The following is a 27,762-nucleotide window of genomic DNA, read 5'->3' on the forward strand; positions in this document are numbered from 1 at the left end:
ATGCTCAAAATCCAACCCATAATAGTTTATTTGTTTACACACACACACACACACACACACACACACACACACACACACATTTTTAAGTCTGGAAGAATCCACACCAAAATGATAATGGTGACTAACTTCGGGGAGGGAAATAAGAATCTTGAATTCAGAGGGTTGCTTAGTGATATCATGTTTTTAATGCAAACTATTGGATTATTATCAGTATTATTAAAAACTATTTTTTTAAAAAAAAGAAAAACAAACGGGGCCTAAGAATTTTTGATTTAGTCTCAGTTATGCCATTAAATGGTATGTTCTAAGTAATTTCTCCTCCTCTTAGGGCCTCTTTGCTTAGTGCGAGCTAAAGGGTGAAACATGATCTCTATTTCATAGGCATTAAAAACCCTTGGACTCTTTATCTATATCAAACAAAGTGGAGGAAAATGTGGATCTTAAGGTGAGGAAAGCCTTTTTAAGCATAAAGGGGGGAAATTGATAAAATAGACAATGTAAGAATCTTTCACATAAAAGATATCACAATAGAATTTAAAGGCAAATAAAAACTTAGAAAGACACTTGTAATGTGTAGGCAAAGAAAAAAGTGTACAGAGGAGAAACCAAGGTACACCAAAACTGCTGCCTTGCACAATAATTTCAAAACTACAACTAAAAGACAAAATGGACATCATGCAGAACAACAGGAAGGCTGGCTGAGTGGAAATTCTACAAATAGAAGGAAAGAGAAAAGCACATTGAGATTCACATGAGCTATGGAAGGCAGAGGTGCAGAGTCTCGACTATGGAGAGGGCTGGCAACTGAGTCCACAGCTGGGATGAGTAGAACCATGCAGCACCCAGCCCGGCTTGGGCTCCTCCCTGGCCACCTGCCACTTTGTGCACTACTATATCCCTCAGGGGATGTCTGACTGCCAGTTAATTAGGATCAGGTGAAAACCAGCAGTCTGACGTCCTCTGAGAGATCCAAGATTACAAGAGGGTGCAGTCCAGGCTGAGAGACCCCACCAATGTACAAATCCTTGCACTGAGCCTCTAGTTTCATATAAATGGAACCATACAAGTGGCTTTTGTCTTTCTGCTTTTGTTCACTTAACATAATATTTTCAAGGGTCATCCATGTTGGAGCAACTATTAGTTCTTCATTCCTTATTATGGGTGGGTAATATTACACTGTATGGGAATACCACATTTATTTTTATCCATTCATCAGTTGATGGGCATTTAGGCTCTTTCCATTTGGTAGCTACTATGGATAATGCCTGTATAAACATTAATGTACAAGTTTTTGTGTGGACACATGTTTTCAGTTCTCTTGGGTAGATACCCAGGAGCGAAATTGCTGGGTACTCTATAAGTAACCTTTTGAGGAAGTACCAGTCTGCACCATTTTACATTCCAACCAGCAGTATATAAGAATAAGCCAGATATGTAATTTTAATTTTTTGGAAGCCATATTAAAAAAAGAAGTTTAAAAATACAAGCAAAGTAAACTTGAACATCTTATTAATATATTCAACATAAACAAAATATTATTTTAATGTATAATCTATGTTAATGAGAGATTTTATTTATTTTTATTTTTTGGCTGCCAGCATATCTCAATTTGGATGCTAACTTTGCATTGGAAATGCTTGATCTGTATTGTGATTTCATCAAATTAACAGTTGAAGGAGTAGATGCACATGCCCAAATTATTTCAAATCTACTTAAAATAGTCCTCACTGAATCACACATGTTCATTTTCCTTTACATGTAAATTAATTAAAATTAAATATTTAAAATTCAATTTCTTAGTTGCACTAGATACTCATTTGCCACATATGGCTAATGAATGGCTACTGGGTTGGACAGCCCAGCTTACTTACTTCTGTTGCATTTGTGATTTTTAAAAAACATACTGCCCTAGGCCTCAACCTTGTTTTCCCCCCTCTTTTACAGCTGATCCAGTGACAAAATATTATTTTCTCTCTCTCTTATTCTCTCTCTTTTATTTTTTAAAATAGACTATCTGTTCTAGTGCAGTTTTAGGTTCACAGAAAAATTGAGTGGAAAGTACACAGATTTTTTATATGACAACTACCCCCACATACAAAGCACATCTTCTACCAGAGTGGTCCATTTTTTGCAATCAATGAACCTAAACTGACACATCATTATTATTCAGAGTCCATAGTTTACAGTAGGGTTTCACTCTTGGTGTTGTACATTCTATGGGTCTTGACAAATATATAATGATATGTCCAGGGGTCTTCAAACTACGGCCTGTGGGCCACATGCGGCCCGCAGAGGAGTCTGATCCGGCCCGCCAGGTTTTTTGGGCAGTGAGCGCAGCCGAGGTGTTACAGTAGGAATTAGTAGTTCATATAGTCCGGCCCTCCAGCTCTCTGAGGGACCGTGATCTGGCCCCCACTTTAAAAAGTTTGAGGACGCCTGAATTAGAGTATGTAATTCTGTTTTAGAAGCAAGAGTTGCTTCCTATATGCCATACATTTCTCACCCAGTTCTACTGGTTTGGAACAAGTGGAAAACAGCAGTAATTGTCACCATAGGGACCCCTCAGCCTCCAAACCCTCATTCATGCAATCTTTATTTTTAACGACAAGCTCTAACTAAGCCCCCCACTTCCAGGGCCTTCGTGTCCCAGTTGGCATCCCAGCAGCCCTGCTGCTTGTTGGTCAGGCTCCACTGTGTCTCTTGTATCACTTTAAAAACAACATGCCACCCTGCCCCCAAGCCATCGATCGGGTTACTGTCAAGCTACAGGACAAAACAGGACACATTCCAGCGGTCTTGGAGGTCATAGGTTACTGGGCTGGGGAAATCAGATGACATCTGGGGAGTGAGGGGTTGGGGGGAGGGTGGCTTTTCCCTTCAAAGCGTTTTTGTCAGAGGTTTTCATCTGAGATGTCTAAGGGCTCAAGAACAGCATGGCCATCTTCCCAGAAGCCAGGAGTTGATGCCTGGGCTCCTACAGGATTGTGCTCCTCAAACTCCTCCTTGCACGCAGATCACTGGTGAGCTCAGCAGATCATCTGGTTCAGCATGTCCGGGGCGGGGCCTGGGAACCTGTATTTCTAATAAACTTCCAGGGATTTCCGGGGACCACACTGTAACAAAGGCATCGGGTTTTCCCCTGGGAGTATTCAGTTCACCCCACCCTGCCCTTCTACCCTCCTGCACCACTCCCAATTGCCCAATAGCTAATAATAGCTTCCGGTTATTGAGTGGCGCTGTGTGCCAGGGACTGTGCTGTGATTTCAGTGCATGAGCTTGTTTAATTATCTCAATAACCCAGCCAGATAAATCCCGCTGCTGTCCGGGCTCCGGGTCGGGGTGGTGTGGCCTGGCTTTGAGCAGCCTGCCTAACTTCAGGCCCTCGAGCCCCAACCCTGACATTACCTAACTTCCTGATTCCATTTTAGGTCTGAGTTCCCTGACTCTCTTTAGAACGAAAATAAACTCTGATAACTGTGGCTGCCTCTGGTGAAAGGGACGGAGAGGGTGGCTGGGGTTGGAAGGACACTTAATTGTCATTCAATTGCCTTTCACTGTGTACATTGTGAATTGTGTACTCTTTGTGTGTGTGTGTATTATCTACTCAAACAAAGTTTATTTTTATTAAATAGTTAAAAAATAAGTCCATGGCTTTGCTAGTTAGAACCATAAACCAACAGCTGGACCAGTATCAGACCAGTTCTCAGGGCAAGGGGATCAGCTAACTTCCTCCGAAATGGGCATTCAGCATTGCTGCTGAGACAGCAAAGGTCCCTAAGGCTCCAGCCATCTCCTTCCCATCCTCTGGGACTCTACCTAACAAGGTTGGTCTACAGCACATGTGTCAAACACAAGGCCCGCGGGCCAAATCCGTCCCGCCAGGCCTTGCAATGTGGCCCACACCGCGCTGTCATCACTGCACTCCACTGCGTTTCCATCACAATGACAGTTTATGACTGTTCAGTAAACCATTCGGCCCGCGATTTAGGCTGGATTTTAGATTTTGGCCCCTTCTCTGATTGAGTTCGACACCCCTAGTCTACAGCTTTCGATCAGAGGATAAAAAATATGCTTACCCCCTGGTTGGTGCGGGCTTTTCCAGAACTGGTAGGTTCTATAGTAATAATTTGATGAGTTCACAATCCTGGTAAAAATGGGGCTTTTCAAAGTCCTATGTGAGAATTCCTTCCCTTTGGACAACTGAACATGGTCTGAATTCCACGGGTGCTTATCTTAGCTCTTTTGTGACATCACACATGAACAGAGAGGAGAAATTAATGACGTTAACCAAAAACTGGGTGGACTCAGCATGTGGGTGCCCAGATGTGATTGGAACTTCAGTGCTAATCTTGCTAACTTAAGCTAATTGCTGTGATCATGAAAACATAAACTTTAACATGCATTTTAAAGGAATGTAGGTTAATCACTTCCAAATCCACACCTTGAGTCAATCTAATTGCAAAGAAGAGTTTACTAGAAGAGGCTCTGACCTAACCTGTTTTTACTGAACACATAAACTTCTGATGCAATTAGCCATAATTAAGTGACCACATCAGAGAATTAATTGGCTCAGGGGAAATATTAAGAGAAACCAAGGTCCAGTTTGGGCGGGACCAGGGGAATATAGATGATGACATTAGGGAGGTTTGGGCCAGAACCTGTGGGGTCTTATGACTTGAAGTTGAGGGAAGAAACTCAGCCAAGGACTAGGCAAATAGCAGAATGTTCCTGCTATGCTCAAAGTACCTTTGAACACCTCCACCTGTCCCTCCAAAAATACCCGTTCCTCCTAAATTCATTAGCTTCACACATATGTACAGTAATGACATGGCCCTCACACTGTCCTTCTGATTCTCTTCCTATCATTAACAGAAGGGACATAAGCTCATGCACAACAAATCCCAGGTCTTCACAGACAGAGGCAGCTGGAACAAAGCCAGCCCAACACTTGGGCACGGGGAAACATGGCAAGAACTCACCGTTTTGAGCAACCTTTGCAGACTGCAGGAAACATTCACCCGAGTCTTTGTAGGTCTTCACATGCAGTCCTGGTGCTGTAGGTCACAGAGGTCACCACTGAGAGGTGGCCATTACCCCGACCCACATGGCCTCAGGTCCAGTGGTTCCTGCTCTTTCTGTGTCCCCCAGTATCCTGAAGGCCCATTTTGCGGGTGCCATACAACCATGTACCCCAGGCTCTTGCTCACTCCCTGGCATTGGCATTGGCATTGTCCTGAGCAGAGACACCCCAGGTCCCTCTGTCCTGCCTTCATTTTCAGGCCAGCAAATCTCTCTCCCCAGGAGAGGTCAGTCTCTGATCAAAATACTCTTTCCATGTCCTTTGTTCATCCAACAAATATTTATTGAACACCCGTTATGTGTCAGACCCCTTCTGTATACCAGGGACATCACAGTGAGCAAAGCACAGTCCTGCCCTCAGGACACTCACCTACTTGTGAACAGAGCTACCTGGGGCATCTGTAGCAGCAAGTGCTGCAAAAACAGACAGGGTCAAGAGCAAAGGGGGTGCTGCTCCAGGAAGTGTGCCAGGCCTCGGAATCTTCTAACTTCTGAAAATCCTCTAAACTCCCAAGATTTTAAGCCTTTAGTGTCAGTGAGCTGAGAGTCGAACACAGCCCCTTGAGGCAGTGAAGAACCACCTCCTCATCTGCTTGACTATAAAGCAAACAGGAAGGAAATCCCAGGAGAGGCACTGGGGTGGGGGGCGGGTAATAGTCTTTCAACAACAAGGTGAGGGAACAGGGGTGTCTCATTTAGGGTCACCCCATGTCCTTCCACCTCCCCATCTAGTTTCTGAATGGCTGTTCCACCGCCCAGAGCACTCCTGGAGTTGGAGTGGGCAACACTAAGATGGAAGGAGGCAGGAATTTTGAGCCACTGGACATGCTAACTCATGTCCAGACCTGGCCTCATGACCACTGTGGCCATGCTATGCTTTTCAGAGGACCCGGAAACTCCGAGGACTGGCCTGAAAAGACACTGATGGATATGAACTTGGAGAAAGCCAACCATGCAAAGCAGAGGAGTGGCCTCTCAGCTGCTCCCTTTCACCCCATTTTCTCTTCTGAGTTACCTTCATGGAGAAGGACAAGGATAGGAAGAAGCAAAGGGAAGGCAATAGCCAGCTTTCCCTGGGCTCCTCTGATGTCATCTTCCTTCCTAGATTTTGAATATCTCCTCTGCAGAAGGCTCAGATCAGCTCAGGCCTCCAGCTTCCTGTGCTGCTCCAGAGTCTCTGTCCTCTTGGTGGGCCCCATGCTCAGGCCGCACCCTGCAGGCCCTGCACTGTGCATGTTGTCCTGGTGATGTTCCGTCCACCAATGGGGATGGTCCAGACTAGTCAACCCCTGGCCAGACCCCTGAAGTCTCCACACCGCCAGGAAAAGGAAGGGTGGAGAAGCCTCTTAGCCTGTGATTGATTCGAAGGATCCTCTGAGGATCCTCAAGAGAAGTAGAAGTGGGGGCACTTGGCAGGTTGCTGGGGATGAAGAGGGTCCCACATTACGTCCTCCAAGCTGGTGTACTCAGTGATGTTGCTGCTCATCTGATCGGGGCTGAGGACGGAGTTCAGGATGTGGCCTGTGGTGACAGAGAAATGAACCTTGGCATCCACCACACAGCAGCCCATCGTGGTGTCTAGTGTTCCCTCCAGGTGCCTGCACTCAGACACAGGAATGGCAGACATCTACTGCCACGATTCTGAACCCACTCTGGCCCTCCTGGCAGCCCTGGCACACAGCCTTCACCTTTCCCCCCAAATCCCCCAGAACTTTGACACAAATAGCTAAGTTTACAGTTGCTCTGTTATAGCCCAAAGACAACAGTTGAGCAAGCACGTGTTTATTAAGCATCTACTTAGTGTTCCAAGTATTACAGCAAGCAGATGTCTCAACCCCTCAAGGAGCTTGTAGTGGAATTCCCTGAGCTGGAAACCCGAGAGTGGTCCTTATGCCCTCCTTGTCCCCAGTCCCCAAATCCTGTCAATTCTTCCTCTACAGTGTCTCCTGAGTCTGGAGCTTCCTCTCTCTATTGGTTCCGAAGGCTGGCATAACGAATTGTCTCAATGGGTAGCTTCAAACAACAGCAATGGATTCTCCCACAGCTCTGAAGGGCAGAAATCTGAAATCAAGGTGTTGGCAGGGCTGGTTGTCTAGAGGCTCAGAGGAAGAAGCTGTTCCATGCCTCGCTCTCAGAGCTTCTGTGGTAGCCGCATCTCTCCAGCTTCTGTCTCTGTGGTCACACGGCATTTTCCCTGATTGTCCCTGCATTCAGGTTTCCCTCTTCTTATAAAGACACAAGCCACCTAATTCAGGGTGGTCTTATCCTAACTTGATTAGGTCACACGCACAGGTGCCACAGATTAGGATTCAAACATATCTTTTTGAGGGACATGAGTCATCTGTCAGCACTCTACGTTCCTTCAGCCACCGTTGTTGCCCAGGCTTCATAATTTTATCTGGACCATTGCTTTCCATTGGCTTCTGAGACAGTCTTCCTGGAGCCTACATCTGGGAATGTCATTCCCTTGTTTAAAAGAACACCTTCCCCGCCCCTGTCAAACTGTGGTGGACCCTCTCACTGCAGGAATCAATCTGAATGCTCTGTGCCATGCATTAGGCATAGCCCCTTCCCACACCATCTCCCTGCTCCCACCCTTCCCATCCATGCTCCCCACATCCTAGTCATTTGGGATAACTGAGCACTTGCCTGCCCCAGTGCCTTTGTGCGTGCTGTTTCCTCTACCTTCCCTTGAGCATCTGTTGATCTCTTTGACCTTATCTACCTCCTTACACACAGAATGTAAGTTTCAAGAAGACAGAATCTTTCACTGGGAGGGTCTTCCTCTTCCTGAAAGAGAATGAATTTCTCCTCTAACGTTTCATTCCTCTCTGCTGGCACTCACTGTCTGTTATAGCCGTTGGTTTGCCTGCTGGCACTCACTGTCTGTTAGAGCTTGAAGCAGAGATGAAAGGTATTTGCCTCGCTGGGCAAAGATGTCCAAAAGTATTTTGAGTTTCTGTTACTCGAGAGCTGGCTTTGATTCGTGTGTGAACACCCAGATCCACTGCCTGTCGTTATTATTTGTTGCACTGATTTAAATACAGTTAAACAGGCAAGACAGAAACAGGAACAACCATGTTCTCCCACCCCTCCAATTCATGGCCTCCACGAATTTACAGAGCTGAGGTCGGGGCGGGGCTGGGGCAGGAGGTAAGATGGCAAATTCTGCAAGTTCCCCTTTCTGCTGATGCTCAAAAAATTATCTTTCTGAGTCAGCACAGGTATTTTGATACTGCCTTGAGATTTTGGGCATTTTTTTTTCAAGTGATGTTTTAAAAACAAGTGCTTTCACATTTACTATCAAACTGACGGTGCTGGATGGAAATTAACCATTACGAGAACCGTTTACCCTTTAGTCCTTAAGATTTCTAGTTCAGGGTCTAAATCTGGCAATAAACACAAGGAACTCCCCCGTCACTGCTTACAGGTGTGGAGGGCTGGGCTCCAGGATGTTGCTTCAGAAGAGCAGGGTGGTGACAAGGAACTGAGGTTCTGAATTCCTCTCTCAGGACAGACTGCTTAGCACAGAAGCAAACATCAGTCCCAGAAGAGCACCAGATCCCTAAAACTGCAGCTGGAATACCATTCTAAGCCTCTCTCCTCTGTAGCCCATGCCACCCAGCGACGCGGAGTGGGGCCAACTGGGGAAGAGTGGGCTGCTAGAGAGGGTTGACTCATGCTCCTTCCACCTCCTTCCCCTGCCCCTCTTCTCCCAACCATTTATGTCCATCTGGAACCTCATGTGGAAGTAGGGTCCTTGCAGCTGTAATTGGTTCAGATGAGGTGAACAAGACAAAGAAGGTTTGCTTATCTCCTGGAGCTTTCAGAGGGAACCCGGCCCTGGGACACCTTGATCCCGGCCTTTAGAGCTGAGAGAGTAAATGTGTGCTGTTTAGAGTGTGTGGTAATTTGTTTCCTCTACCCTAGGAAACTAATGCAGTTGCCAGTGGTGTGTACAGGGAGGGATCAGAAAAAAATGTCTGTTTTTCCGTTTCTGCCTCCAGGGCCTTCTTCCAAAGCAGCTGTGTTAGAAGAAGCCAAATAAACGGTGAGGATAGGAGATCTTTCTCTGCCTCCCTCTTGGGACATAGGGACAAGTCCCCACCCATCTCCCAGTGTAGGTAGCTCAGACACCAGCTTCCAAGGAGCAGGGTCAGGGTGCACAGAATTAAGGGCCTGAGCACTCCCTGAAGGTCTACTTGAGTTATTGGACCTGAGGCTCAGTAAGAGAGAAGACTTATTCTCTAAGTCCCTACCTGGGATTGGGAGCTCATGAGAAAGACAAACTCAGTTTCAAAGAAAGAATGGAGAGATTGTGTTAACTCGTGCATGCCAGAAGTAGTATATGTGAATTTTCAAATCATCACAAGTGTATATAATGCTCAACATTTTTATTTACTTTTTGCTTTCCTACCTCAAATCACTGCATTGACTCCCAGATACTCCCCCCCCCCCTTGGTTCTCAAAGCATTTCCCCCCAACAACTTCAGCTTCCCAGACGCTTCTTTGTGAATCATTCTTTTTCCTTCCGTCTATAAGGGGAAAGTTGATTTTGAGAGCTCCATCAAAAGAGGTCCCTGAATTTCCAGTCTCCTCTGCACCATGCTCCTCCCCACTTCCTGTTTTGATCCCGCATCTTTCAAGTACAGGTGTTTGAGAATTAACCCTTCAGCTGCACTTTATGATTGAACAACTCTGGGCCCATGGCCAATGGGACATTGCCACTGTCAGTGCCTGGTGACCAACTATGCTGATGTCTTCTGGGTAGTACATATTGAAAACCTCAATTGTTCACAATGGAAACAAGAGCTGCTTCTTTCTCTGCTCAAAAGAAATCAGATGGCTTCCGTTTAGATCTATCATAAAGAAGACCAAGGCCAACCAAGCATGAACTTATCAGTGATGTAGAAGAGTTACAGTTTAGTAGAAAATACTTATTAACCAAAGCACAGAACTGTCGGGCAATTGTTTCAACAGGCAAACTGACAGAGAATCAGATGAGAACCAGACTTGGAAGGGGCAAAGCCTTCCTGTCTATGCTCACAGTGGACCAAGAACAGTTGGGATGAATATTCACTCATTTGACATTATTTTTTTGAGCAGCTACTATGTGCCTTGTTCCAAGTTAAACAAGACTAACCTCATCCTTCCTGCATGGATCTCACTATTCCAGGAACTTTTATTTCTTCTGCTGAATGAAGCCTTCTCTGAATCTCATCGAGTCACTGTTACTGCCTGCTGGTAACTGTACCCGCTTAGACCTGTACGCATTGAGGGGAGAGTTCTGCTTAAGCGGAAGCTAAACCCCTGAACATTTAGCTGCCCTCCTCTGTACTAGAAGAGACATAAGGCGTATCAGGGGCTCTTCAAGCCCCCAAGCCTGCATTTCCTCCTCATTTTTGGTAATGACCATCTGAGACAGGTGACCTGCCTATTTTATGTTTACATTCAGGTTTTCCAAGTGCCGATTGCCATCATTACTGTACACTTTGAAGTCATGCTGAATAGGCAAAGTTGTAGTATAGTAACTGTGGCGAGTACTTCCTGTTTCTAAAGTTTACAAGAACTCGCTGCATGCAAGGTATTATTGTCAGTGCAGTACGGTAATTGCTACTACCTTGGTTTTGGTTTTGCTCACAAATTCTAAAAACAGGTGAGGAGATATATTGATTTGAAAACACTGTCCGAGAACCTAAGATTTCAAATCCCCTCCCCCACCCCCGCCCCGTTGTCCAGTCTGAAACTGCAGAGGAGTTTCGAACTGTGGGAAGTAAACAATACCACGCCACTCATCCACACCTCCCCCACCCCACCCTCGGCTCACTACCGACAGCAGGGATTCATTCTGTGGGTCTGGGGCCCAGAAATGGGGATTGGTGGGCTCAAGGGGATCGGGAGGCCCCTGGAATTGTGCACAAAATTGTGTGGCTAAAACAAGATTTCCTGGAAAAAAGAAGTCATAATGTTCCTCAACCCCTAAATGGTTAGCAAAGCTGGGGGCCAATGACCATTGGTCCTCAGTTTTGTGGCTGTGATGATTTTATTGAATTGGACTAGGTCTGTGAGGTTCCAGAACACTATGGGATCAGCTTCAGGGCCCACAGTGCAGTCTACTTACCGCAGAGAGGAGGGAGAAGCAGAGATGAGAGAGGCAGGACAACAGCCAACTCCAGAGAGTGCCGTGCCCCGTGGTGACCTGCTCTCCAAAACTCAGTCTCTTCCCTGGCCCTCTCTGGGGCCCCACTGCCTCATTCTGGATTGGTCTACCTAGGGTGTCTCTTCCCCTAACAACAAGAGTTAGACCTAGAAGCCTTAGGAGTCAAAGGAAAACCTAGTTCCAAATGGAAGGTGAGTGTTGGTGCTGTTTACATGGCAGCAGGTCATAGAGCACCAAAGCCATGAGAGCCAAGAGATACTCTCCACCCTCTCGCGTTACTGTGCAAGAACCAACCCCAGAGAGATCTGTTGACTTATCCAAAGCCACTTTCCACGTCACAGCGCATCCAGAACCAAACCCAGGTTTTCCGAGGCCCAACCCTCATCCTATTCCCGCTCCACTTCCTTTTCACTCCTCATCCAAGTCCAGTCTCTTTGAGACACAGCAAAATAAATAAATAAATAATAAATAAATAAATAAAATAAAGACTGCTCAGACATGCCTGGTAGGATTCAAGAAATGTCCCTGGCTTTCCCAACTCCATTTTTCTCACGTTTGCATATCTCCTAGTGCAGATATGGAAATCAAGGTTCTCCTCTCCTCTCCCAGATGCAGGAAAATAAAGACTGGGAAAGGAAGACTACTTTTCTGACCATGTACTGGGGGGCTTACCACCACATGGCCCTCTCATGTGTGGGAGTAGCTGATATATTGCTTCCTAACATGATGCAACCTGAAGTCCCAAAGGCTTCCATTTCTATGCCATTTTACAGGCATTAACTGCATTGATGTATGCGAGATACAGAACGGCACCTGCCATGTGCTAAGCCTTCCATGGGGCTTCATGATTGTTACTGTTGGGGACAGCTCTGCTACTGGCCTGAGAAAGGCAATGGCCATACATAGCACCTAAGATAGGCAATGGCCACACAAAACTCATGGTCCTGTGCTCTTTCTCTCACAGCCTGTCACCAGGCAGATTCCACTGAATGCCCCAAGCCCTGAGTCCTGGGAAAGGAAACCCTGTCCACTCCCAGTAAGAGATCAAACTGGTCTTTTACAAACTCTATGTGTTTCCCAAGGAATCAGGAAAGGATTGTAATAGCAACTGGCTGGAGATTTCTTGTCTCCCAGGAGGAAGTAGAATGAAGATGAGTTGGTCAAATGAGCTGACAGGGGCTCAGGATCCAGTTTCAGGATCGGGGACTTTAGATGAGTGTCCTTCACTTTATTATGTGTTATTTCAACATTCAAAGCCTTTAAAGCAAAGGTCCTTTCTGGGCAACCCGGCAACTCCTAAAAATAAACCCACGTTCCTGAAATGTTTTGGGTTGCCGTGAAGCTTTCTTTGGCTGGGGACCGGGCTGTTTTCATTTCTGCAGGCCCAGGTGGTATGGGTTCAATCTATCAAATGACGAATGGCATGGGCCCATAGTGAGAGCTCAGCAGAAATTTAGGAAAGGTTAGCCGTGCTCAAAGTTACAGCAGCCCAGGAGGAAGGGGAGTGGGAAGTTCCCAGGTCAAGATTCCTGGAACCACAGGGGGAAATTAATGATGTGTAGACAACTGTTGAAGGACATGATGCAATTTGCATTTAGTCCAGAAGAGGAGGAAAGAAGTTTTAAAAAGTACAGGATTTAGAAAAGAGGACATGTGGAGGTGCTGCTGGCCAGCAGAAGTGAGTGAGGAACTAAACGCTTGACCCTCCCAGCCCTGGTGTGGGGGCTGTGTTTGCCTTGAGAACCATGGCCTTGGCTTTGATGATCCAATTTCTCACATTTCCCCATCCTCCCTCCCCCACTGGACTCCAAGTTCATCTTGCCTCAGGCCTTTTGGATCCTTGGCATATTGACCAGCGCTTTGCCCTTAGTGATTCTGTCCTTCAAATTAATCCCTACCTCGATTCACCCAGCACCTCCAGAGGGCTCCAGGACGAACCTCATATGTCTTTTCCCTCACCTTCAGCAATATCAATATATCCTCTGGTGTTAAGTAGGACTGCTGATAGCTGCAGCCAACAAAATAACCAACTGATTGTGGTCTCAAATATGTTCACTTTACAAGAAGTCTGGAGGGTCTCAGTATTATTCCAGTGGCTCAAAGATGCCTGCAGGCTCTCAAGTCCATTCTCTTTGCCCCACAGCCATGGTGTATTAGCTCTTCAGTCTCATGCTAGTTCCCTTCTGACTGGGAGCTGATAGCTGCAGCATCAGACATTGCATCCTCATTGCAGGAAGAAGACGGGGGTAGACAAGGTTTTTCCCATATCTGTGCCTTATAGAAGCAAAGGTTCCCCAGAAGCCCCTCCTTGGAATTCCCCATACCTCTCACTGGCCAGAACTGATCCCTTGGCTCCATCTTGCTATGCAGGGGTGTGTGGTTTTCCAGTTACTTTAGTTGGAGCCAGCAAGGACAAGGGGCTTGGGGATGTTGTTGAGTTAGTCAACCAACAGCACCTACCACATCTACTGCCCATTCTACTCAATTGAGAAGTTTCCTGAGACTGCACTTGTCAAGAATTGTGACTGATTTATCTTTTCCATGTGCATTTTCTCTCTTCAGCTGGATTATAAGCTATTTGAGAAGGAAGATCTCATCTCATACCACCTTCTATTGTTAGTGACTCAAAATAGTGGCATGCACTTTTGTTGGCATCCAGGACACTGTCGTTAATGAAGAGGCATATAATCCTGACTGTCACAGGGTGGACAACAGGGCAGTACACCTGTTCATGGGATCCATGGCAGACACACTTAGGAGGCAGAATTCAAATGAACACAATGTGTTTGTAGAATGGGAGGCATGTTGAATGGAGGTGGTGTTGCAAAGTGCTGTGTGAGCAGAGTATAAGTTTTCAAGCTTAATGCTGCTTTCAAAACGAGGTTGGGAAGTATTACTAAATTTGCTTTCCGCTGCTCATGTTCATTCATGTGCTTATTCATTCAGCAAGATTAACCCAGCCCCTGCTATGCTCATGGTTCTGGAAATTCAGAAATGAGTAGCATAATGTTCCAGCCCTTAGAAGCCAACAAATAAACATGTCGTCATGTTGCATGTAATGAGGATGATTATAGTCTCATACCCAGTGTCTCTGACCCTCAGAAGTTCTGAGTTTAAATTAGGGGACGTGTTGGTGGGGTTTGTCTTAACTTCTTGTATTAGAGAAGTTGTGTTGGAAAGGGCTTTATAGCCAACAGACTTGACTGTAAATCCTGGTTCTGCCATTGACTGTGGGACCTGGGCAATTTCTAACCCTGGACATCAGCGACCTCATGTTTCCAATTTATTGCTTCTCAGCCCCAAATGCACCCGTCAGCAATGCTTAGTGATGGAATTCTGCTACTGTGCCTCTTAACATAAGCTCGATGTGAAGCATACTCAGCAAAGGGTGCTGGTCAGACACTGCAGGACGAAGGCCATTCCTGTCATTTTCAGTATTGCTGGGAATCAATGGTATGGTTTGTGGCCATTCAAGAGGTCTGTCCCAGCTATAGAGCCCAGAACATGGCCCATCTGTGACTTTGTTACCTTGGCCTTGTGGTGACCTTCCTGCAGCCCTTTACTCAGAATCGAGAGCTCGGTATGGCCTGCCCACTCTGAAGGCCTCCTATCTGTACCAACATCCAAATTCTCACAAATTCTCTCTGGAGGACTGAGGCACAGTCCTCCATAGTCCCAAACACCCAGGACTGTTGCTCCCTCTCTTTACCCTATTGCATGTAGCCCACTCTCTCTGAAGGCCTTGGCCTCTCCCCTGTCAGTGACCTGGAGACTGTCTGCTCCCTGCCTGCCCAAGGAAGGATGGTCTAGTGTCCACCTAGCAATTCCAGACCAGCTGTGGCCTGGAGCTTCTCTGCTTTTCAGTGGCCTGCTTGCACCTTCTCCAACTAGGATTGAGCCTCTTCCACATTGTTCTTCCTTGGTGCTGTCCCTCACCAAGGAAGTCCCAGAGGGGTTCCCTATATCTTACAGTTATTCTTTCATTGCAGCTAACTATCCTTTATATTCAACTGCCATTATTTAACCAGTATGTGGTTTCTGTCTTTTGATTGGACCCTGGCTATGCACCTAAAGAAGAGATGAAAGCATCACTATTTCTGATTTATGTCACCAATTAAATGAGAAAGCCCTTACAAGTTCCAAAGCATACTTCCCTGCTTGTCAGGGTCTCTCAGATTTTGTTTTGCCTTGATTTGCACAGAGAAAGAGGGAAAGTACTGTTAGTGAATGCCAGGCCCTTGACAGGATGGTGCTGATGTGCCTGTGGTTAGCTCTAGAAGAGGAGACAGAGGGTCAGAGAGGCCAAAGAGATTGCTTGGTGTCATGCATGCAGTATTGGATGGAACTGAACCCATGTAGCCAGTCCTCCAAGTCCACACTCATCATACTAGGCTTCCTTCCAGAGCCCCAAACCCTCCTTCTTTTCACCAGAATGAGTACAATTTTCCTGAATAACAGAACCTCCTGAGGAGAACAGCTGAGCAGCAGAAGAAGCATTTGGAGTCATTTCAGAGGGACTTAACTAAGAGGGCTCCTCCTAAAGAAAGGTCTGAATTGCTTGAAAGGTGTAGGTCAGTGGTTTCTCTTTCTCTATGAGTCAGCCTCTGCATGAGCCCCAAGGAGCTTGTGCTTGGAACTGAAGCTGGAAGCCTTGGCAGGTATATATTGTGCTGTTAAAACTCCACTTTGAGAAAACCCCATTGGTTGATTCAAATTAAATTTATGGAATTTTCCATTATTTGTGGACCAATGATATGGTTTGTGGCTTAAACATATCTTCCAAAAGGCTAGAAGTCTTTGTTATGTTTTTCCTGATGCTTCCCCGGTACTTAGAACACAACTTGGTATTCAGTAGGTTCTCAGTAAGTATTTGCCAAGCGAATGAATTTACACAGTCAAAGATTCCATATATATATATATATATATATATATATATATATATATATATATATTTTTTTTTTTTACCTGTGGGGCTTTACCAGCCTATTTGGAAATAGGATTTTATTTTAAAAGCAAGAGAGGAGGAGTGAGTGTACCTTAACAGGAACATGACTATTTTGTAAACCCAGGCACAATACCATGGCTAAGACGATATATATCAGTGACCAAACCCGCCCTACTCAAAGCCTACTTGTCCTGTGTTTTAGCCTTCCCAGGTGTCCCTCTCTTCCCCACATCAGTCTATAACTGTGTTGATATGGTAGCAGGCAGTAACGAGTGGGTAACATCCCAGGGCTTTTAACTTGAGCCCTCTGAAAGAATTTGTCCAGGGCCTGGCAGAGAATTCATACATAGCAGCTACTCCATAAATGTCTATTGGCGCTGATGATATAGTGATGATGGAAAGATCTTAAAATAAAGGATGGACATAGGTAGTGGAGATTCAGGCAGGAGAGGAAGGCTAGAGAGAGCATGGCCATCATGGTTTAGATTAGACAGTGTCCTTACACATCCCAAATCACGACCAGGAAGCCACCCACACTTTCTGTGCTTACTATTTCAGTAGAGTTGTTATAGTTCATTATAAAAAATCTGAACCAGAATAGCCAACGAAAAGAACATTCTATACATGTGCTGCAGATATAGAAATGAGACCATGTACACCTTTAACTCCTTCATACCCTTTAAAAGGTATATACTGGGCTGTTAAAGCTCCACTTTGAGAAAACCCCATTGGTTGGTTCAAATTAAATTTATGGAATTTCCTTTTTTTTTTTTTTTTTGCTTCTTGTTTCCCAGGGATTGTCTTCCTTGTTTTCCCTTTTAATACGATGAGAAAGAAAAAAGAAAAAAAAAGATCTAGGAAAAGAGAAATCCATCTTTTTTTTTTTTTTTTTTTTTTTAAGCAACATGAGGATGTGGACTAGTACCTGTCCCTGCATACAGCTGAGTCTCTTTTAAAATAGAGTTGTCCCAAAGTCGGGAATAGATGAGTCCAAGCCTTTCAAATGTTGAGTTTTAATGGGTGAAGTTGGGCAAAGCTGTCGCACCTGGTACAAAGCTAGTTCCCTTCCTCCTTCTTTCAACAAGCACTTGCAGAGCACCTGCTCGGTGCTAACGCGTCACCTCTGCTTCATGCTAACCCTGTAGTAGGCCTTGAATGCAACACAGGATGGGAACATACTGCAGATGGGCATTTTGCCCATATTGTACCCTCAGCACCTGGGATGCTCCCTAGTACACTGGAGCATTAAATAAACACTTGCTGAATCAATGCCACTCATGGAGTTAATAGTCCAAGAAATTATACTAACTTACTTCAGTTAAGCACTTTCATGCCAATAAAATCTGAGCTAAATGAACCTCAGGGTGGCTTTAAGGAGGAAATGAGAGGTGAATCCCTGCTGGCAATAGCGGCGCTAGGGAGTATGGAAGGAGATGTGTCACACTGTTAGCCTGTGTCACACTGTTAGCCTGTGTCTCACTGGCTGTGTGTGAAGGCAGTGATGGGGTCTCACCTGTGTTGGTGGACATACACCTCAGGACTCTAGAGCCACACGGGAACATTGCAGCTCCACTTTGTCCAATGCCAGAGAGACTTCTCCTTTCCTCTTTGAGCCCAGCCATCAGTTCCTACTCATTTGAACGGGGCTGCTGCAGAGCAGGAGTCCTAGGGCAAAGGAGGGACACTTGCTAAAAATTAGTAGCAATTCCATTCTTCTAAGGTGGGTATAATTTTCATATGCATTGAAATATTCAATAGTTAAATGTTTTAAGAGACAAGAGTTAGTCAAAGAATTTGCTGCTTCCTTGAACAATAGCCAGTATCACAGAATATTCATACAGTACCATGATGGGCCTGGGTGGTGTGGCTCAGTGGTTGAGTGTCACTTATGAACCTAGAGGTCATAGTTGGATTCAGGCACATGCCTAGGTTGTGGGCTCAGTTCTCAGTGCGGGGTGTGCAGGAGGCAGCCGATCAATGATTCTTTTCCTTCCTTCCTTCCTTCCTTCCTTCCTTCCTTCCTTCCTTCCTTCCTTCCTTCCTTCCTTTCTTTCTTTCTTAATATATTTTATTGATTTTTTTACAGAAAGGAAGAGAGAGGGATAGAGAGTTAGAAACATCGAGAGAGAAACATCGATCAGCTGCCTCCTGCACGCCCCCTACTGGGGATGTGCCCGCAACCAAGGTACATGCCCTTGACTGGAATCGAACCTGGGATCCTTCAGTACACAGACCGACGCTCTATCCACTGAGCCAAACCGGTTTCGGCCCGATCAATGATTCTGCTTCATCATTGATGTTTCTATTTCTCTTTCCCTCTCCCTTCCTCTCTGAAATCAATAAAAAATTTTTTAAAAATAGCACCATAATGGGTTCCCTCCACACAATGTGAGATAGGTTCACTGATTCATTCTTTTTTTCCCCCCTGCCTCTTTCCTTTTTACCTTCCTCTCTGCCTCTGTCTCTCTCTTCACAAAAACCTAAGCAGTCCTAGGTACCCTATTTCTTGTGACTATGGTTTGCCTGCCACAGGGCATCTGTTTAAAAGTGAGGGACACTTTCCAAGATTTTACAGCCTTCCTGGGCAGAAATGATTGGCAGTGCTGATGGCCAATCATAATCTTATTACTTAATTAGAGGTGGGCTCAAAGGATGGGCCTCTCTGTTCTTTAGTAACATCATTAACCCTCATATCTGGAGACAAAGATGGCTCATTGCTACTTTACAAACACTGCATTTTTTATTTGTTATGCTCATGTGAAATTTATCTTTCTGGAAAGGTACACTCAAGCTCTTAGGACTTACTTGAACACAATAGTTAACATTAAATTTATTTTCATCTCCTTTTTATGAGAGAGAGAAAAAAATCATTAACTAATGACTATCAGGAGGCTTTCTGCTTATGATGGGCAATTTGACTAATGGTCCTCTGGAACATACAGTTGTTTAAATTTGCATTTCTCTAGGAAGGCTCTAACAGCTAGAGTGAGTTTGGGGATTAACGATCAGATTTCAATCATCCCTGCTGCTCCTCGTGTCCATAATTACAGTCCTCAAGAACTAACACTCTTGTGACTGTAGTTATACCCTATTGTGGGCTCTCCCAGAAACAATTCCATTAATATCACTTTTCATCTTCCTAGGTGCAAAATCAGGAACCAGTCAAGGAGAGACTCTCTCTCAGCCCAAAGCCAGCTTTCTCAGAGCCTGCTGGGGAGGAGTCTGCATTTACTGGGACCACAACAGATGCCTTCCCCAACTTAGGAGGGGCTGATGAGGAAAATGCATCATCGACCCAATACCTGGAGATAGAAAGCTGTACTCAAGGCCCACAGCATGAAGAAAAGCAAGACAGAGAAGACAACTCACCTGGACATTCCTGGGAAGACCCAGGACATGAGTTGAATCTCCCAGATGCCAATCATACAACTATGTCCCCCTGTGAGCTGTCAGTGCATCTCCCTCAAGAGGGCAGTGATGGCCCCAGGGAGCCCGAGGCTCTTTCTGTTGCTTCCCCTGCATCTGAAGATATTGCCCCAACTCTGGGAGCTGTGTGCCATGGGCCAGGGGGCAGAGAAGCAGAGTGTTTGATTGAGTATCTTGAAGCAGGCCACCAAGGAACAGGTGACACCATGGATACTTCAGCTGGAGCCCCAGTTCGTAAATATTCACCTCAAGAAATTTGCTCCATGGACTTAGAGCTGGTAGAAGGTCAAAACCAAGTACCTGATTTATGTGTTCCTGATGACAAGACACTGGATGTTGTTCTTCAGACACAAGGTTCTGAGCCTCCACAGTCCACAGACAAAAGTAACAGTGGTAGAGACTCAGTGGTGCTTCCTGCACCTAGCAATGCCCTCGCCTGGGACATCTCACAAAAAGTCAGTGAAGGATCCACAGGGGAACATCCAGCCAAGGTGGAGCATTCTACTTCCACGCAGGCCTCCACAGGACAGGAGAGGCTGAGCCCCAGCATCTCAGGAGGGCTTGAGGAGAGACAGCCTCTATCTTCTGAGAATTCTTTGGTGCGGTGCACCGAAGGTGATGAGAGCTCCAGCACCAGTGCCTCGGACGCCACAGACACACCAGCCCATCACAGCTCAATTGTGATGTTTCCTCAGGAGAAGCCAACAGCATTAACTGCTACTCCTGAGTGTCTTCAGGTGATCAGGGAGAATGAGAACACACCAGTTGGTACCATTGCCACCAAAGTCCACTCAGCCAAATACCTCCCTGTTTCCATTGCTGAGAACAGCCATGCAGATGGCCCTGAGGAGCGCTCAGTTCAGGTACCAGATGGCAATATTTTTCAACTGCCTTCCAATGTACAGCAGGGCCATGTTTTAAATGGCTCCGCCACTGAGTCTCCCAAAGAACTTTGTATGGCTCCCAGTGGACCAGGGGTCCTTGTCTGTGCTCCCCCGCCCCCTGAAGGGGATTCCTGCAGCACTTCCCCTCTTCAGATTGGTAATCAGGCTGGAGATAAGAGCCAAACCGTGGGCAGAACAGACCAGAGGAGCCCTGGAGAGAATTTCCAAGAAAAGGGAAGTGAAACAACACAGAGTATTCAGCTGGAGAGCCTGACCCACCAGGGTTCCTTTTCTAAAGATAATTTCCAGGAAAGTTGGCCTATGACATCTGCTGCACAAGGGGAAACAGACCTGCTGCCCTTGGACCAGTCATCAGCAAACTCCACGGAGGAAAGAAGGCAGAGCTCAGGCCTGGGGCCTAGTGTGTCTGTGGTGGCCACAGCAGCTGTGGAAGATGATAGTCGGGCTATTAGTGCTCTACCTCTCTCTGAGAGCTGCCTGGAGGGGTCTAAAGAGAGTGGACCAGCACATTGGGAAGTGGGCAATAAGCCCAAGACTATGACTCCAGAGGCTTCTGTCTCCGAGGTCTGGCCACCAACACAATTGACAGCTTCTGAGTGCGAGGAGTCAGAAGCTGGTGATAAGACACCTGCTGAGGTCTGGGCTGTGGGTGCCATGCTAAAGGCAGGTGCTGCTGGGCCTGAACTGGACCCCTCTGAACCCACAGGATCGGCTGCCGGTCCCCAGGTTGAGGCTGGCTCAGCCCTTGCTAAGGACAGAGAGATCTACGTAGGCAGAAAACCAGCCAGGCGTACACACTGGAGCTGTCTTTCTTCCCAGTACTTGCGCCAACCCCGGTTCCTGGAGTCGTCTGTGGACCCTGTAGATGATGGTGTCACAGACTTGCCATCAGAGGCTTCCAAAACGGGACAGCAGGAAACTGTTAGCAATGTGAGCCAAAGTCAAGAGGAAAACCAACTTGGTGTGGACCACCCTGCCTTCTTTACACAGTTTCTGCCCCGCCCTGAAATCCTCGAGTCCTCAGTAGATCCCGTTGATGAGCTGAGTGTGGTGGAGTGGGCCAGGTTGGAAATCCAGGAGCTGTCTGATTCCACCCTAGGGGTTGTCAGAGAAAAGAGTCAATTGGATGCTGGAAGCTTGGGCCAGAGAGTAGAAGTTCAACCCATCATCTCTCCAGTCCCATGTCCCCAGCAAAGTGGGGAAACCATTCCAAGCGAAAACAGCACCAATAGAAGCCAAGAAGCCAGTGAGAGAGGGGAGGCTGAACACAGTCAACATGACAAAGCCAAAGGCCAACTCCAGCCTGCCGTTTTGCAAGGCCCGAGTCTTGATGAAGGTGGGGTGACAGTTCCAGGTGGACAGAGCAGAAGCCAGGCACAAGAAGGCCTGGAGAGGAGCACCGGGGAGGCAGAGCAAAGTAAAAAGGACGAGGCAGGTGCTGCTTCCCCCACGTTACCTCTTCCCAGTGCTCTCGCAGTTCTGACACAGGCTTCTGTTGGAGCTGACACAGACAATGCCGAAGGTCAAATTCACAATGTCCCTGAAAACCATTTAGTGGAGCCCAGAAACCATCAACATGCATTTTCTGACTCGAAAGAGAAAGGAGAGAGAGAGTGTGAGTGTGGGAAACATTTGCCCTCTCCCGGTGGTCTTACTCAACTGCCTCTTACTTCATCCCCTGAAGGAAACATCACAGCCCTTCCAATAAGCCACAGAATTGAGGAACCTGAAATAGAGGCGCCCCAAAGTGGGGAAGCCAAACCCACAAGGGCATCCAGCTCATCAGCAGTGACTTTGGCCTTGGTTTTGGGAGAACGTGCGTCAGAGACAGCTCCTCAGACACTGCAGGACCCATGGCACCTGGGCCCCACCCCGGGCCGTGGGAGAAAGTCAGGGGAGAGGAGGCTCCGTCACATGGCAGCCCAGACGGGAAGGTCCCCAGGACCTGCTTGGGAGGAAGCCAAGAAGAAGCAAGAAGTCACAGGAAGTGGACATTTAACTGAGGGAGTGAAGAGGAAAATTCTGTCCAAGGTGGCTGCCCTGAGGCTGAGATTGGAAGAAAGAGAAAACACCAGAAAGAATGGGAGCTTTCCTAAAAAGATTCCTAAACTCGACACATCGGTATCACGCACGGATGAGAACAAAGACCCAAAAAAGCCAGCTTGCAAAAGGGAAGGGAAAGGTGAGGCTCCGTTGCTCTCTATCCCTGTTAAAGTTTGGGTTTGTTGGCCCGATGTCAGATTCCTGGGTCCTCCCGAGTCCTCGGAGTTCAGGTGAGTTTCAACCAGGGGCCATTGTCCCCGTGGCTGTGACCAAATGGCTCCGCCTATAGACCCAGGCTCTCAACCGTGAGTGACCGCAGAATGACCTGCAGGGCTTGTTAAATACGGTGCCGGCTCCGCCTATGGTTTCCGATTCCATGCATGGGCTCGAGAAATTGCATTTCCAATAGGTTCCCGGGGATCTGTGGGGAGAGCCTTGCCTATAGGTGCCTGTAGGTATGTTTAATGGAAGGAGTGCGATGAGTATGATCTTTTGTTTAATTACCCGTTAAAACGTATTTGTAAAAGACAAGCAGACGCATGACTCAGTAGAGCTAATTAGTATAATTAAATAGACCACATGCTAAGCAGGATTTCCAGAAATAAACATATGGGTACAATTTGGGAGTCTCTTCTTTCATCATTGATTTTCATTTAGCATGGCTTCATTGAACACTGGGTTTCCTTCCAAATTCGAGTCTAAAAATTTCTTTCCAACTCACTCTTCGCTTTCTGAGTCTAAAGGCCCAGGGGTATGTGTTCCAGGTTTCAGATCCCTGGAGGCTCAGAGCCCTTTAACTGCTGTGACCTCTGCGTGGCCTGGGGAATCACTTTAACCCCACGCTTCACCCGATAGCCCGACTTTTAGCCTCTTTTACATCAGAACTCTTCTTTCCTTTGACAGAAGTCAGAAGAGGAGATATTGCAGCAGGCGAGGTCCTCTGTGGACTAAAGCAGAACCCTGTGGCCCCCTCAGCTCAGGGGAGAGGTTCCACCCTTTCCCTTCTGAGTCCTCAGGTTTCTAGGCAGTGCTTGTCATTCTCCACCCACATCCATGGGCCCTCGGCCCTGTTTCATAGGAAATTAAATATAAAACTACCTTCTGAAGAGTCTGGAGGGATCCATCCAGGTTGCTAGTATTTGTGTTTTTAGGCACATTTTTAAGAGAATGAAGCAATGTTTTCAAAGATCTCTAAAATGATTTACCCCAGACGGAAACTATCTATTTGGAATGCTTGTCCATGGTTAAGTTACCCACAGGGAAAAGAACATTCTAGTAACCAAATACTGTTGGGATTTTTATCTCTCTCAGCTGCCACTAGCCTCCCCGAGCTCAAAAAGTGGCAAAGATGGGGTACAGCATATGGGGAGGGGTGGTTCTCTCCCTCCTTAACCTGGTGAGGCAGACTTGGGGTGAAGGTGGGGGGAATGACTCGGATGATTCTGAAAGAAATTAAACAGACTGAGTAACCTTTTTACTTTGAACAACTACTCTCCCAGGCCTCCTCTCAGCTGCTTCCACACAGACAGGGCTCCTTTCCACGTCCCGAGGCCTCTTGTCCAAGCCAGCTTTGCATTTCTCAAAGACCCTCATGTAACCCCACTGCTCATTTTATGCCCTTTCCTCTGTCCCCCAATTTTTTCTGCATTCAGAATTTACAACAGGTTGTGGAGGGGTTGGCAACTTAGGAACCTTTAGGTCTCCACAGATCACCGTGAAAACTGCCATGGTGTTGGAAGGGCCCTTGAGGAAATGAGTCCCCGATGAGGTGGACTTGGTCAGGACTCTGGACCAAGAGTTTGAGGCTGTGTGCCTGAACACCCAGCACAGCCTGTAAATATGAAACAGCTTGCAACTATGCCCCCCTGTATCTATTATCCAAGGGTCTGTTGGCATGAAGGAGAGATGGGAGGCACCCATCTACTATTTCACAGCAGTAGAATTTATGGTAATAGAGCAAACAGCAACAGTATTGATGACTTTCATCTTAGCTGTGGATTATATATTTTTTTATTACAAAGCTGCGGAGTTATGGAATATGGTCTCCAACCAACAGACACCACATTTCCAGCAACCCCACTGCTTGCCAAATGATTGGCACAACCTGGCTGGCTCTTCTATATTTGTCTTCTTGGTTATGCTGCCTCTCAGTGGCTGCCCTGAGTAATTACACATTTACCCGGCTTGTGAAGATCTCATTCCCGATTTAAAAAGGCAATATTCAAGGGTCTCCTCTCAACTCTAGGAATCATTTCCTTATTGCTCCTATTTCGTTCACCTCAGACATACAGCTATCTTTAGCAAAGACAACAGTAATTAGAGGAAAGATGAATGTGTTACTTTTCAGTAAATAGCTATTGTTGAGTTGTCTTTTCCATCTGAGGACTTAACCACAATTATTGGGATGATTCAAATTTTATTTTACTGCCTAATCCCAAGTTCTGATTTTAACGTGTACCATCTGGTAAGCATCTTTATCTGAACCAGGTACTATAGACTATGTATCTGAAATCCTCCTCCTCCCTCCTCCTGACCTCTTTCTAGCCGCACCTCCTCACACTCCTCTACCCATCTTTGGGGGGGGGGGGGGGGGAATGCCTCTCAAGTTATATTTCACATCTGTGGATTACAGACCTGACTCAAGGACCATTAAATAGTGAAAAGTAATTAGACTGATTTATTCATTTCTTAGTGTTTAGGCAAGCCACATGTCCTCTCAGACACTGTTTTCTCATCCATAAATTGAGGGTCATACTTATTATCTTTGTCTCTGGAGATGGTTGTGAGAATTAAGTGAGATGAGATGAGAAAGTCTTTTGCCCACTTTGCACCTGTTATAAGAACGCTGACCTGCTGATCTCTCATTCTAGCTCCAGTATTACTGAAAAAAATCCAAGCTGAGATGTTTCCTGACCACTCTGGAAATGTAAGATTAAGCTGCCAGTTTGCAGAAATTCACGAAGATTCTACCATCTGGTGGACAAAAGATTCAATTTCAATTGCCCAAGTGCAGAGAAGGTGTGGTATTTGCTCCTGGATACTTTCCATAATTGTTGCTTATATCACAACATAGTTCTAAAATACAATAATAATATAATAAAATAATACAGTATAAGAAGTAAAAGGGGAACTTGAAGTAGAAATTCCACATCCAAAGAGTCCAAGAAATGTAAGTAATAGAAGACAGGTGTCTGGACAGAGTGGTGGGTTCTTGCCCTGGCTATACCACCATTGAGTTCCATGGCCTTTCATTACATTTAAAAATGTAATTTAAATTTTTTAATTAAAATTTTAAATTCTAATTTTTAGAATCATTACATTTAGGAAACCACGTCAAATTATCTCCTAGTCTAAGGCTCTGTGATCCCAGGATTTAAGAGCTGTCTTCTGTATGTCTGTGAAGTCTGCTGTTTTCTGTTTCACAAATTCCCATTAACCTGACAAAGGTCAAACAGTGAAGAAGGTGAAGCAAACGGAAAAGACAGTCCATGCAGTTGCAGAAAAGTAGCTGCTTTTGAGGGGTCTTTGCTGTTTATAAATGACTCATGGATGAGAACTCTTTCAAATAGTGTACTCCCCTAGTGAATACCTTCCATCCCTCCATCCATCCCTCCCTCCCTCCCTCCATCCATCCATCATCCATCCAACTACCTATCTACCAGCCAACATTAGACTGTTCTGAAAATTACATGAAATAGACCTTTAAGTGATTAGCACAATACCTGGTACATACCAAGAACTCCATGCACATTAGCTATTATCTTCCTCCTCACCATCTTCATGAGTTTTTCTTCTCCCTTATTGTACCGGGGTTTATATTTGGATTTAAAGTTTTCAGGTTTCCTTTAAGCACAAGTCATATGGATTAGTAATGGAACTGAGGTGAATTCTGATCTGAAGTTCAGATGAGCTCCCAGAATTCAGAATTCTTGTTCTTTGCTTTATTAATAACAGTCCACCCTCCCAAATGTTGCTGTGCATTAATATTGCATAGGGGAGTGAGAGTGTTAAAGCAAAGTTGTACTGATCATCCCCTACAGGTAAATTAATGAGTTAAATGGCGTATCACGGTCTTGTCCTTTAGCTAGCTTGTAGGCTGAAAACATTAGGCCTGAGGAACATTAGTGTATCAGAAAATGCAATCTCAGAGTGATGACAGGTGCCAATATTAATGTGCCCCACTTCAGTGCAGGAGACAACTCCATTGTGTCCTTGACCATCATCCAAGCCAGTCAGAAGGACCAGGGCCTCTATCACTGCTGCATCAAGAACAGTTATGGAAAAGTGACAGCTGAATTTAACCTCACCACTGAAGGTAAACCTCAGCTTTTCAAGTTCAAATAAATGAGAACCGCTAGCGTCTACCAGTTAAGAGTGTTCATTTGTACTGAAGGCATTCTGTTCTGTCTCTTCTTCCAGTTCTCAAACAACTGTCCAGTCACCAGGACATTAAAGGTAAGCTGATCTGACTGGGATGTCAGGGCAGTGGGCCTACCATAAAACATGAAGTAGCTTCTGGCGTCAATGGTAGAGGCAATATTCCCATGGACCCTTCTAACCAAACAAGAGAGAACTCAGGAATGACTGAGAAATGAATGAAAATCCATGAGCCATTTCAACCTGACTGTTGGGCCAATTATAAGTTCTCTGCGTTATGAATATCCAGAAGCATATCATTTATGACAAGAGATCAGATTGTAGGGCGTGGTTGCTGAGAACATGTGGAGGGGAGTTTGGGATTAGACTTTTCTCTTTAAGCATCAGACTAGCATTCAGCCATCTGTATGGGGTTGTTCAGCCTCTGGCACTATGTGACACGTTTTGTTTCTTTAATGTTCTTTCCACTTTGACTAGCTGAGCAGATTCCCAGAGAGAGCCAGCTGTCTAGGAGAAAACTCCAGTCACTGTATCACAAAGAAAATAAAAGCTGGGTGGTCAGGCTGTCCATTGGCACTTGTGCACAGCTGGTGTAGCCACCACCCAGCAGCTCTCCTGAACACTCACATTGCCCCTGGGCTAACCACTGAGTACAGTTTGGTGGAGTCCATGCTTGTCGTAATTTTCTCTAATTCCTTTAAGAGAAAATTACCCATTCCCACACACGTGCCTACCCACACCCAGTAGTGTGCTGGTAATTTTAAACTGACAGTGTGACATCACAAGAATGTGGAACCCACAGTCAGCTCTTGGGGGCTGGAGGGAGC

At 45.9% G+C, this 27,762-nt stretch overlaps 1 protein-coding gene across 1 annotated transcript in view; it reads left to right on the forward strand.

Moving 5' to 3' along the window:
- The window catches only part of ALPK2 (alpha kinase 2), a 101,085-nt gene that overhangs the window by 51,423 nt on the left and 21,900 nt on the right, over nt 1-27,762 (forward strand). The window contains exons 5-8 of the mRNA XM_036419415.2: nt 19,328-22,697; nt 25,429-25,576; nt 26,746-26,873; nt 26,978-27,013. Of these exons, the coding sequence (XP_036275308.1) occupies nt 19,328-22,697; nt 25,429-25,576; nt 26,746-26,873; nt 26,978-27,013 (3,682 nt within the window). The remainder of the gene's footprint in view (nt 1-19,327; nt 22,698-25,428; nt 25,577-26,745; nt 26,874-26,977; nt 27,014-27,762) is intronic.

This window comes from Pipistrellus kuhlii, unplaced genomic scaffold (genome assembly GCF_014108245.1).
Source record: "Pipistrellus kuhlii isolate mPipKuh1 unplaced genomic scaffold, mPipKuh1.p scaffold_m20_p_6, whole genome shotgun sequence".
Classification (NCBI taxonomy): domain Eukaryota; kingdom Metazoa; phylum Chordata; class Mammalia; order Chiroptera; family Vespertilionidae; genus Pipistrellus; species Pipistrellus kuhlii.